The sequence below is a fragment of the Microcaecilia unicolor genome, chromosome 3 (genome assembly GCF_901765095.1).
Source record: "Microcaecilia unicolor chromosome 3, aMicUni1.1, whole genome shotgun sequence".
Taxonomy (NCBI): domain Eukaryota; kingdom Metazoa; phylum Chordata; class Amphibia; order Gymnophiona; family Siphonopidae; genus Microcaecilia; species Microcaecilia unicolor.
In genome coordinates this window covers 349,003,833-349,017,095 of record NC_044033.1, presented here as the reverse complement: position 1 = coordinate 349,017,095, position 13,263 = coordinate 349,003,833, and the positions used below count along the sequence as shown (strand labels likewise).

General features: G+C 43.6%; 1 protein-coding gene across 3 annotated transcripts in view; it reads left to right on the top strand.

The window, feature by feature from the left end:
* Positions 1-13,263, top strand: part of PPP1R14C (protein phosphatase 1 regulatory inhibitor subunit 14C) — a 92,297-nt gene that overhangs the window by 43,738 nt on the left and 35,296 nt on the right. For 2 of the 3 annotated variants that reach the window (XR_003941325.1, XM_030195512.1), the window contains exon 3: positions 9,129-9,161. Coding sequence is in view for 2 of the 3 variants with exons in the window: in XM_030195512.1 (XP_030051372.1) it covers positions 9,129-9,161 (33 nt within the window). In the remaining variant the exon portion in view is untranslated. Of the gene's footprint in view, positions 1-9,128; positions 9,162-9,587; positions 9,679-13,263 lie in introns of all 3 variants that reach the window. The other variant, XM_030195513.1, reaches the window with a different exon arrangement.

Below are 13,263 nucleotides of genomic sequence, written 5' to 3'. Positions count from 1 at the left end.
TTGGCGATTGGGCGGCTACAGGCGATTTGAGCAGGCTGGAGCCTCTCCTGTCCACTTAAATCGCTTTGAAAATCATCCAGATTGAGTATTGAAAATAGGCCAAGTCAGATTGGGGTGGGGGGGGGGGGGGGGCGGTCAGTGAAATAAGCATCTTCAAAAATTAACCCAATGCATTTCTATGGGAAAAAGAATTCAGCTTAGATTGAAATATAGTAGATGAGAATAGGGCAGAGCAGTTTAAAAGGTGCAATTATCTAGTCTTCCAAAACACCAAACTACTCATTCCCCCCTCCCCCCCCCCCATTTAAACCCCTTGAAACTACCCACCTGAAAACTTCCCCGCAGATTCAACACATACAGACCCCACAGATATACACTGGGAATGTAAATAATTCCCTATGCCTTTTTTTTTCATTTTTTTTTACTCTGTAATGTAAACTTCAGCTAGAATCAGTGTTACTTGGGCAATGCACATACCAACCAATAAATTCTGTTTCCTTGGGCAGAGCCAGATGAGCCATTGTCAAACTTTGTACGTATATTGTGCCCACATGATTAGGGGGATCCTGTGAGATGTGCTTAGGACTCAGGAGATAAGGATTGCCAATCTGTATGGCTCTTTTTCAGAAGTCGGCAGAATTGTCAATTTAATGACTAGGATGTATAATGTCTGGTCATTTTTATGAGTTGGAAAATCATCTATCTGCAGTTTCCCAGTTTCCTTCCATTTCCTCTCCCAGTGTGAGTGAATTGCTCCCATTGTAACTAGCAGGAGATGCTGTAGTTAAAATCCAGCCTATGGGGAAGGCCAGTGAGGATGGAGGACTACAAGGTAGTTTGAGTAACGGGAAGGATACTTTGGCTTGGAGAAGGTGGTGGTATGAACATGGTGTCCTGCAAACTGACAGCAGTCGTAGTTGTGGTGGTGGTCGAAGGAAGTTGACCTGGTAACCATTCTGAATGATCCTTAGCACCCAGATGTCTGAAGGAATGGCCTTCCAAGCATTGCAGAAGTGCTGAAGGTGCCCCCACATAGGAATCTGCATGTATACAGATGAGTTAGGATCCAGTGGTCAGCTCAATCGGTTGCAAGACACTGATTTTTGGAATTTTTACTCGGATTATTTTTGTTGATTTGCTGCTGCCTCTGACGTTTGTTCTTGGGCGTATAGGAGGACAATTGATATTGGAAATATTTTATTATATTAGTTTTGATAAAGAGCAGTTAAATTATGATGAGGGAAACGCATGTGATTTCAAGCTGAATGAAAAGTGTTGGCTATGTGTCTTAAGATTATATAACAAAATCCAGTCCTGGGGTGGGTGGGAAAGGAGGAGAGAGGTGGGGCCTGTAGACTGAACTAAAGACAATCCCAAATCTTACTTTAGCAGGAATAAGATTCTAAGCACAAAGCAAAAGTAACAATGGAGTGGGTCTGCGAGAAGAAAGTGTCAAGTCGCCCAGACAAAACTCAGACCTGAATCAATTGAAAATCTGTGTCAAGACTTTTGAAGGCTGCAGTCTATAGGTGACCCAGTGGCGTTCCTAGGGGGGTGGACACCTGGGGCGGCGCCCTGCCCCCCCGGGTGCAGCACCCCCCTGATGCAGCGTGGAACCCCCCCCCCCCGGGTGCACGCCGCTGGGGGGGTGGGGGGTGCCGCAGCGCGCGCCTGCTCAGAGTTCCCTGACTTTGACTGTTCACTGCAGCTCCCTCTGACCCGGAACAGGAAGTAACCTGTTCCAGGGCAGAGGGAGCTGCAACGAACGTGCGAAGTCAGCGAACTCAGAGCAGGCGCGTGCCGCGGCACCCCCCAGCGGCGTGCACCCGGGGCGGACCGCCCCCACCACCCCCCCCTTGTTAACTTTGAGTTATTTAAAACTACCCTCTTCCAAGAAGAAATTCAGCATCCTGCTGTGCAAAGTTGCTCTCAAAAGAGTCTTCTAACAAGTGTTAAGTGTTATCAACAGCCACAAGTGTTGAATCAACAGGTGTAAAAACTTAATAGATTTTTTGGGTTTCTTATTTGTAATCTACTATTTGAATAATTTCTTTAATTTTGTCAAATTGTAAATGCAGACTTTTTAACTTTTTTTTTTTTAAGAGAATATGAAAATGTGCAAGGATGTAAAGACTCTTGTAAGGAACTGATAGAAAAGCAACATCTGTCTTCATAAAAGTAGAAATAGGGAGGAAACCTTAATCTGTATAAAAATATATGGTTTTACTAGAGGATGATCATATCAAAATGATCCATTTCTTTGGGCAATTAATGATTTTGACTGAAGTGGGGGGAGGAAGGGGGCATTGAATGTATGCTTAGATTTCAATAAGTTTTTACATTGTTCCACACACAAAGCTCATAAAACCTGAGCAGGTCAAGAAACTGGTTGACTGATTGTCAAACTCCATTTATCACTATCCTCCGTTTCCTATCTTGTTTTCTTGGAATGGAATGCTTCATGGATCAGTTCTGAATTTTCTGTATTTTTTTTATGAGTCGTATTGCAGAGAAATTAATAGGAAAGGTTGTCTTTTTGCAGGTTAGTAAGATGGATAGCAGAGTGAATACAATAGATGAAGAAAAGATTTGAAAGAGCTTGGAGTGGCCAAGAGTGTCTAGTTTAAGTGCTGGGCAGACTTATACGGTGGTGGGAGGCAGGGATAGTGCTGGGAAGACTTATACGGTCTGTGCCAGAGCTGGTGGAGGGAGGCGGGGATAGGGCTGGCCAGACTTATACGGTCTGTGCACTGAAGACAGTACAAATAAAAAAGTAGCACATATGAATTTATCTTCTTGGGCAGACTGGATGGACCGTGCAGGTCTTTTTCTGCCGTCATCTACTATGTTTACTATGTTTTTTGCCTTAAACCTTAGCTGCCATCGTGCATGTGGTGCAGTGAAACTAAAGACAACAATAGATGAGAAGTGGGGTACTGATGTGCACCCAACTGGCAAGATTTCAGCAGGTGATTGTGTTCTGGTCACAAAACAGTGCAGCAGAACAATGGGGATAGATATTACTCAAGATCCTTTTTGGAGTACAAGGTCCAAAATTGTGGAATAACTTGTTTTCGGAGGACAAGCAGGTATAATGTTCTCACACGTGGGTGATGTCATCCATGGAGCCTGGTGAAGGTACTGCCATAGTGCACTGTCACTTTAAAACTTGAGGCAAGCGCTCCCACCATGCATGCGCGGGTGCCTTTTTGCCCGATGTTCGAGCATGGGACCAGCAGTCTAGCATTTTCCACTGAGCAGAGAGGTTGGGTTTCTAATCTGTCCTCAGCGCATCAAGCTTTTTTGTTTTGGTGCCTTCCCTCTTTCAGGATATTTTTTCCTCATACTTTCCTTTTTCTTTAATTTTAATCAATTTATTAATTTTTCAAATTACTTTTCAGTTTTTCTTTTTTTTTTTTGCCCTTGGGGCCTCTGAGCCCTTTTGGCCGGGAAGCATTAACCGTTTTTGTGAAAGGAACTACTTGAACTCCCTGGGCCATTGAGCCTTTGGACCTTGCATCTGCTATTTTTCCCCTCCATGTCAGTGAGGGTGCAGAGTGGGTTTAAAAAGTGTACTCGATGCAATAGGGATCATCTTGGCACAAACCCCCTATAACTGGTGAATTCAGTGCTTGCGTCCGGAGCACCGGGACATACAGTATGGCCTCTGTCAACACATGCAGTCAAGGACAAAAAAAGCCCGCAGAATCCAGCGTTAAAATTTTTTTTTGGTTCAGCATTGAGCATGGCAGGGGATTTGGCACTAGATGTGGAACCTGCATTGGCATTAGGTGTGCAGACGCAACATTGAGAAGGTCTGACATCACTCGGTACTGCCACTGCATAAAGACTCCATGTTTTCATCAGTGCTGTGTGCCTTGAGGGACCTGCAGTGTAAGAAACCTAAGAAGCATTGCCATTGTTCTGTTCTCCCTTCAGGCACTCTGTCAACACCTCTCCTGGATCAACATCCTCGATGCAGAAGAAGCTTCCATGCCGCAGTGACTACTCTCCTTTTCTACAATTTCTCAGAGAACCTTCAAGGTCCTAGATCTCCTATGCCTGCACAGGCCATAACTCAGGTTGCTTCCACACTGCTTTCTTAGCTGGTACAGATGCCTACTATAGATGAGGAAATTTGGGCAATTCTCGAGGATGAGCTGTCAGGGCTACTGCATACGCAGTCTATACAGGCTTACAGGGTGCTTGTGCCAGCCTTAGCCCAGCTCCTAAATACATTGGAGAGAGTCTGACAGGAGAGGTCCTGCACACCGGCTCAGCCTCGATCATTGAGTGCACCATGAACCCATAAGAACATTAGGTCTGACCCAGTATGGCTACTCTATAGTCCATCTAGGCCAGTGTCCAGTTTTCCAAACAGTGGCCAAGCCAGGTCACAAGTACCTGACCGACACATGCATTGACATCAGCAGAGGAGCTTTCTGCAGCTTCAGAGATTCATCTGCCTCTATGTACTTCCACACAGAGCCAACGCTCTAGTCAACACACTCTTCCATGTACTTCCCAAGAGCAATACTTTGAAGAGTCTGACTCTGACCTCTCCTGGGAAATGGAGCAGGATCCACAGGACCTCTCAGCTGAGGAGTCCTATGTTATCCTGGCTGACTCTTTTCTGTTACCTGAGAGACATAAGTCTCCTCTAGAAAGAATATCCTTTCCGGCTTTGTCCATGGGATGGCCCAAGCTATACCTTTCAGATTAGAGATGGAAGAACCTCGTTCAGAACTCTTTGATCTAGATTATAACTCTCCTGCTAGAGAAGGAATCGCTGTTCCACCTCATACAGTCATGAGGAATACTCTAATCAAAAACTGGGAGATTCCACTAACAGTTCAAGTTGCTGCAAAGAAAATTGATGATATAATGTACGGGGTACAGAAATGCAAAGAGTTTTTGAAAAACAAGTTACCTTATCATTCCTTAGTTGCGACATCTGCTTTGAAGTGTACTCTGTCCATGTAACACCATTGGCTTAGCTCTACTTCTGAATACCTCAGTGGGCACTTTCCTCTCAGTGGTCTTAAGCTACGGGGTTGTTCTCGTCCCATGTTCGAGTTACTCCACAGCTACACCACTCTACAGTGGTGGATGCTCGAGGACTTTCATTTGAGCTCCTTCCATATCACAGTCCTCATCATGGACGCCTCCATGGTAGATTGGTGTGCTTATCTAGATGGTCTCCATACATAGGGTTCTTGGTCCCCACAGGAAAAATTGCAACATATCAATCTCCTAGAATTGGGAGCAATCTGGAATGCCCTCAAAACTTTCCAAGATTGCATTCTCAGTCAGATAATTCTCATTTGCACAGACAGCCAGGTAGCGATGTGTTATCTGAACAAATGAGGAGGAACAGGGATTTTTTTCTATCTCTGTTGACAAGCAATCCAAATATGGACTTGGGCAGCTTCTTGAAACATCTCTATAAGAGGAGTTTATCTAGCTGGCAAACAGAATGCTGTGGTAGACAAATTGAGTAGAGTTCTTCAGCCTCACGAATGATCCCTCAGCATGCCTGTGGCTTGTTAAGTATTCCAGCAGTGGGGAACCCCAGGGATATATCTGTTTGCTTCTCCTCAGAAGAACAAGCTTCCCCGCTTTTGTCCAGAATCTATGCTCCCAACCATGTATCCCCAGATGTCTTCCTGCTCCATTGGGGAACAGATCTTCTATATGCCTTCCCCCACTGCCTCTCATTGGGAAAACACATACTATGTCAAGACCAAGGCACCGTGTTTCTAATGGCGCCCTACTGGCCATGTCAAATTTAGTTCCCTCTTAGAGTTATCATCCAAGGAACAATGGAGGTGAGATCCTTTTCCAACCCTAATAACACAGAACAAGGGGTTCCTACTCCATCCAGACCTTCACTCGCTGGCCTTGACAGCTTGGTTTTTGATGACATAGACTTACATTCCTTAACCCTTCCAGATGGAGTCTCTAGAATACTCCTAGCCTCTAGGGAACTTTCTACACAGAAATATTACCGTTTCAAGTGGAGAAGATTTTGTCTCTGGTGTACAGCCAGAACACTTGATCCTGTTAGGTGCTCTCTTCCTACCCTTATGGAGTACTTCCTCAATCTTTCTAGCCTCAAAACTAACTCTCAGAGTATACTTGAGTGTCATTAGTGCTTTTCACTCTAGAGTTGATAAGCCAGTTTCCATTCTTCCCTTTAGGTTTGGTATGACTCTTTCAAACTATCAAAGGTAGCATGGGATCGCAGTGTCATCCTTGCAGCTCTCGTGAAACCTCCATTTTAACCACTTCATTCCTGTTCTCTGAAGTTCCTCACATATAAGGTATTCTTTGTAGCACTTATTTCTGCCAGAAGAGTAAGTGAACTTCAAGTCCTTGTGGCAGACCCACCCTGCTGGTTCTACCATGACAAGATTGTCCTTCGAACCCATTCCAGATTCCTCCCTTAAGTGGTATCGGAGTTCCACATCAATCAGTCCGTTTGGCTTCCTGTTTTATTCCCAAAGCCACACTCTCTCATCCTAAAGAAGCAGCACTGCATACCTTAGACTGCAAACATGCTCTAGTGTGTTATCTGGAGGAAGTCCTCCCAGCTTTTTGTATCCTTCGATACTAACACATTAGGGATTCCCATCACCAAATGTACTGTTTCAACGTGGCTGCCTGACTGTATCTCCTACACATATGCTTAGGCTGGGCTGACCCTTCATGGTTGTGTTGCTGCTCACAATGTAAGAGCCATGGCAGCTTCAGTAGCCTATTTCTGCTCTGCCTCCATTGAAGAAATTTGCAAGGCGACAACACGGTCTTCTACCCTCACCTTCACTGCTCACTCTCTGGAGCAGCATTCCAGGTGGGATAGCCAGTATGGGGATGCAGTCCTGCAAAATCTTTTTACTACTTCACCCTCCAGCTCTTTTTTTTTTTCTGCAAGGCTTACTTTCTACTTCATTTACCAAGTTCATTATTAACGAATTGTTGCAGGAATTACCACTATTGTTAGCAGAATCTGTGGTACTTCAGGAGTCAAACACCACACACCAGAATGAGAGAGAAATCTTCTTTATTTGCCAGCAAACAAAGTAGGACATCAGCACTAGGTCTCTTCTTCTCTTTCTCAGCTCTCTGGATCTTATGGCTTCTGTCTCAGCTCCTTCTCTCCTTCTGTTGTCTCTCTTCTAACGTAAGCTGCTTTGCTCCCAGTTATATAGGGTCTTACACCTCTCTAGCCCCCCTTTCTCACCAGATGGTAAAGAATAGATTGATTACCCTGCCTTGAACTAATTATTACTTACACATTACTTAAAAATATCAGTTACATAGGTTTGATATTTCCCAAACTGACCTATGACCTGGGGCCTCTCACACTAGACATTGTGGCACCTATCTCTTGCATTTTATTATGATTAAATTTCCAGCTAACTTCATAACTTAGGTTCATTGAGGGGCTAAGGGGCCAATCTTGCTCAATGGCACACATAAATTTATTATTACTTTCAGAAAACCAGTCCTTCACTTAGCTATAATTAATCAAGACTTTCCCTGACCTCTTTCACCTATTAGCTTCCTACACAGAACTCGCTAGGACTGTGGATAATTCAAACCAGATGATGACCTCTTAAAACTACAGACAAAGCTCCACTTGAAAAGTCAGGACACTGGATTGAAAAGATATTCTACATAGAAATAGAACTTATTAATTACACAGAATAAAACATATTCTAAAATAAGCAGAAATCAGAATTCCTTATAAGACAAAATCTAACTCATCTAGAATATCTATATCTACTCTATCTTCTTCTAGACAGCATTAGCCTAATCCTTTAATCTGCCTGCAAAACTGTCCAGTATGCCTTACTCATAATGGTATCCAGATGTGGTAAATAATTACTTCTCTCTGACCTTTCTAACCTCTTAGTCTAGCAAAAGCTAGACTTCTTGAGCAATTAAAACCAGATGGCATTCTTCCATCACTTGCAGAACTGAACCAAATTTAAACACCAAATTAACAAATATAACTTCTCTGCCCAAGCTGCCTCACTTCATTTACCAAGTTCATTATTAACATTGTGAGCCTGGCAGCTAGTGAGTCCCACGTGTGAGAATATTATGCCTGCTTGTCCTCAAAACAAGCAGTTACTTACCTGTAGCAGGTGTTCTCTGAGGACAGCAGGACATATATTCTCACTTCCCTCCTGCCTCTCCTGGCAGTTGTCTTAGCTTTACTATTATACTACTGGTCCTGTGCTCCCACATCAGACAGGAAGGCACCAGTGCATGTGCAGTACAGGCACTACCTCAAAGTTTTAAAGTGACAGTACACTATGGCAGTATCTGCACCGGGCTCAGTGATGGCCATGCGTCCAAAGACTCCTGAGGAGTTACCAAAATGATACTCATCCCTGTAAGCCTTATGGAATTTAGATTTTAGGATCTAAATATCTGTATCCTAATAGAGAGGGGGATGTGATTTGTTGAAATACTTCAAAAGTGTAAATGAAGAAGGCATTTTAAATGGAAAAGAGTTCCCAAGCATTAGGACATGATTGACGTAAAGTGGGTATACTATGATGAACTTTTATTTATTTTTTTTTTCTGATGGATTTGTGGAACAGTTTTGTGCTGGTGCTGGGTAAAACAATAACAGAATTCTAGGAAGTACAGGACAGCTTGGAGGATGTGCTTGTGAGGATGGGGGAGGTAAAACTTCAGTGTGCAGTTCCATCAGAAATAGAAGATGGGCAGACTGTACGGATCTTGTGGATTTCATATGTTCTCAGATCCTCTTTATATTAACTTGGTTTACAACTTGAGTGTAACTTGCATAATTTAGTTATGAAAACCAGACCTGTTTGTAGACTAATGAAGAACCAAGTTAATTTTACATGCTGTACACTTGAATGCATGGTTACAATGCTCCCAACTCTGGAGCTTTATTGGAGTAAGGAATTTGGAAGCTCATGGTTGCTAGGTAAATAAAGTTGCTGATGAAGACACCAGCTTCTGTGTTTGATTTCCTACAGTTGCATTTGTAAGGCAGTGTCTGAAAAATATTTTCCTGCTTTGTTTGCTGTCAAAATCAACATGGCTTTTTGATGAAGACTAACCATTTCATATCTTTCTTCAAGGAATCCCTGGTAGACTGCTACAAACCAACAGAGGTAAAAACAGAAAAAATACCACTTTTATTATTTCTACTTATGATGTTTTCCAAGCTGCATTTTATCTGTCAATGTTGCTATTTAATTGCCACCTCATAGCTTACCTACTATAGAAAATTTCATAACTTAAAATAATGTTGAAACCTTGACAATGGTGCACCGCTGCTCTCAAATTTCCATACATCTGTACTAATTTCATCTTGTTCATATTATCCACATGTCATTTAATCTTCCTTTTAACTTTCAATTTGTTTTATTTGGCAACTCTTACAATATTAAAGTACATGAATACAAATACAATTAAGCCAACATGTTAAGCCTGATTGAGCAAAGCACGATATCTGGAAGAAAGATTTCATTTCATCTTGCAGTTGGCACTATAAATGCATCTATTATCTGCAATATAGCAAATTTTTGTTTTTATAGGAACATTATGGGAGGACAGTTTTTCCAAGCCATTTTCCTAAGGGGCTGATGTAGAAAGCTACCGTGGGCAGAAGTACATGGTTAATATAAGGTACGTGCCCATGTTACTGGGCAAATGATGCAGAAAGGGATTCTAAGCAGAAATTTACACCTGCAATAGACATTGGCATACAGCATAGTAAAATGTATGTTAAGGGGATTATTAGATAAACAGATACAGTGCAAATAATTTTTTGACAGCATACAATGTGAGCAACACACAAGAAATATACTGCCAGGTCTGAGGTGGCCTGTTCAAGGAGACCCGACCTGGTAGCTTTCTGCATCGATCCTATAGTCCAATAGCCACCCTGATGTGGCGTGGCATGACATAACCTAACCCACTCTGACAAGGTAGCTCTTGGCAATCCCTCACCACACCACTGCCCCCCCCCAAGGTTGCCAATCCCTGGTAGTGCCCCCCACCCCAATATTACTCCCCTCTCCCAAAAGTTTCTTTGTAGTTGGGTGTATCCCGTGTATCCCAAAAAGTGCACCAACAGGAACAATGCCTACTTGCTCTTGCCTCTGGCGTTGCCAAGGTTATTCTTTCAGCAAGTATTTGCCCAAGTTGGAGAGGTCCAATTTGAAAAGTGTCTGGATTACTTTGATAATTGTATTGTTATTGAACCATTTAGGTTAATTTATATTAAAATTGTTCACTGCCTAGGTTTGGAAATAGGTGGGACATAAGAATTTTATAAATAAGTAAATGCTGGTGTGATAAGTAAGGCAGAATGAAAAAAGATTGTGTTGGTGATCAGAAACTGCCGGGGTATTAACTTGCTACCAGATTATTCTACTAGCTCAATCACATCTTATTACCCTGCATACATTTAACTATATTATTCTGTATTTGACACTACCATTCTTATATATTTTATGATTGATATGTATTTTCTGACGGTGAAAAAAACAAGCTGCTTATTAAACAATTAAATATAGCAAAAATAGTGGCTGTGGATTTCTTGTTGGTGAGAATGACCATCATGTTATGGATTGCGGGGCTCCTGTCTGGCCTGCAGTGAGTCAGCAAGGACAGTAAACTCCCCAGTAGAGTGTTTGCAAATAGTGCTTTGTCTGACTATTTCAGAACATGTAGCTGAAAAGCACGACATGCAAAGAGAAGCTGATGGAACCTGTAGACAGCTAACCACCCTAGAAATGGCTTTCCTGGCAAATTTCTGGAACACCATTCTGGCTTGATTCAGTGCAGTGTAGAGACTTGCATGGGAACTGGGTTCCTGTGGGGAAAGAAGCTGTTCCTGCAGGGTTCCCATGGGAACAGAAGCTGTTCCCGTGCAACTGTATGCTGCACTTGTGCCAGCCTCTCACTTACCAAGTACCAAGTTCTTTGAGTGCTGTCTCCTCCTCCTCTTCCTTGCTTTAACAGCACAGCAGTCTCCATTAAGGAGGGGTTGAGACACAAATGGTGACAGAATTCAAAAAGGCAAGGGATAAACACAGAGGATCTCTAATTAGAAAATGGAAGTTTATAAAAATAAAACTCCTAAACTTAAATGGCTGCATATGTGTGGATGTGTCGAGTGACGCTTAGATGGTGACTCTAGCTATGATGAACTAGGGCCAATACCGGGCAGACTTGTATGGTCTGTGTCTCGTATATGGCAGTCTGATTTAGGATGGACTGGAGAGGGCTTAGACTGCAACCTTAGTTGCTGGAACATGAAGACAGTGCTGGACAGACTTTTACGGTCTGTTTCCAGCAAATGAGAAGACAAATAGGATGTAGTGGGCTTCGACGACAACTCCAGTAGTTGGAACATATTGATAGGGTCAGGCAGACTTGTATGGTCTACGTCCCAGAAACACCAAAGAAAGTCCATAATCAAGTATATAATATCACGTTCACTGTTGATTTAATTATGAATTGATAATGAGCGTGACTGGTGGGCAGACTGGACCGTTCAGGTTTTTATATGCTGTCACTTACTATGTTACTATTAATCCTGTCTGATCCCGGGCTGATGCGCAGACCTCAGCTCTGACACAGGCAGAAGCATAAGATGTCACTTGACCTACTGGCGTGTGCATGTGGCAACCTCTCAGCACACAGTGCCAGTGAATCAGAGACAAATCTTACATGTACGCACCAGAGTGCTCAAAGTTCAACTTCTGTTCCTTCCTTGCCCACAGTGCTGCGGCTCGAACCCGGAGAGAGACTGAGAGCTGACCGGAATTTTTTTTTAATTTACCATTAAATTATTGTGTAGATGGGTGGGGATGGGTTCAATTCTTGTGGGGATGTGTAATATTCCCCAAAACCCACTCCCCACAACTCTACACCATTACCATAGCACTTATGGCTGAAGGGGGGCACCTAGATGTGGGTACAGTGGGTTTTGGGGGCAGTTTGGAGCGCTCCCATTTACCACCACAAGTGTGACAGGTAGGGGGGGATGGGCCTGGGTCCACCTGCCTGAAGTCCACTGCACCCACTAACAACTGCTCCAGGGACCTGCATACTGCTGTGATGGAGCTGGGTATGACATTTGAGGCTGGCATACAGGCTGGAAAAAAAAAGTTTTTAAAGTTGTTTTTTTTGGGTGGGAGGGGGTTAGTGACCACTGGGGGAGTCAGGGGTGGTCATCCCTGATTCCCTCCGGTGGTCATCTGGTCGTTTAGGGCACTTTTTTGGGACTTGTTCGTGAAAAAAAATGGTCCAAAAAAAGTGACCCAAATTCACGCTAAAAACGCCTTTCTTTTTTCGATTATCGTCCAAGGACGCTCTCTCGGTCGATAAACAAGCCCCAGTCCCGCCTTCACCACGCCTCCGACACCCCCAATAACTTTGGCCGTTTCCGTGACAGATTGCAGTTGAAGACGCCCAAAATCGGCTTTCGATTATACCGATTTGGGCGCCTACGGGAGAAAGACGCCCATCTCCCGATTTGGGTCGAAATATGGGTGTCTTTCTCTTTCGAAAATAAGGCGGATAGTGTACTTTTTAAGAGAGTCTGCAAGTTTTGCTTAAATAGCTTCCGAAACAGAGTCGTACTTAGTAATGCACCTAAGTTGCATATGGATAGCAGCTATGTGGGCTCATTTTCAAAAGAGAAGGGTGCCCATTTTTCGACACAAATCGGGAGATGGGCGTCCTTCTCCCAGGGTCGCCCAAATCGACATAATCGAAAGCCGATTCTGGGCACCCTCAACTGCTTTCCGTCGCGGGGACGACCAAAGTTCCCGGGGCATCGGAAGCATAGGGAAGGCGGGACTGGGGCGTGCTTAACACATGGGCATCCTTGGCCGATAATGGAAAAAAGAAGGGAGTCTCTGACGGGCACTTGGCCGACTTTACTTGGTCCATTTTTTTCTTGCGACCAAGCCTCAAAAAGGTGCCCAAACTGACCAGATGCCCACTGGAGGAAATCGGGAATGACCTCCCCTTACTCCCCCAGTGGTCACTAATCCCCTCCCACCCTAAAAAAAAAAACTTTAAAAATATTTTTGCTAGTCTCTATGCCAGCCTCAAATGTCATACCCAGCTCCCTGACAGCAGTATGTAGGTCCCTGCAGCAGTTTTAGTGGGTGCAGTGCACTTCAGGCAGGCGGACCCAGGCCCATCCCCCCCTACCTGTTACACTTGTGGTGGTAAATGTGAGCCCTTCAAAAC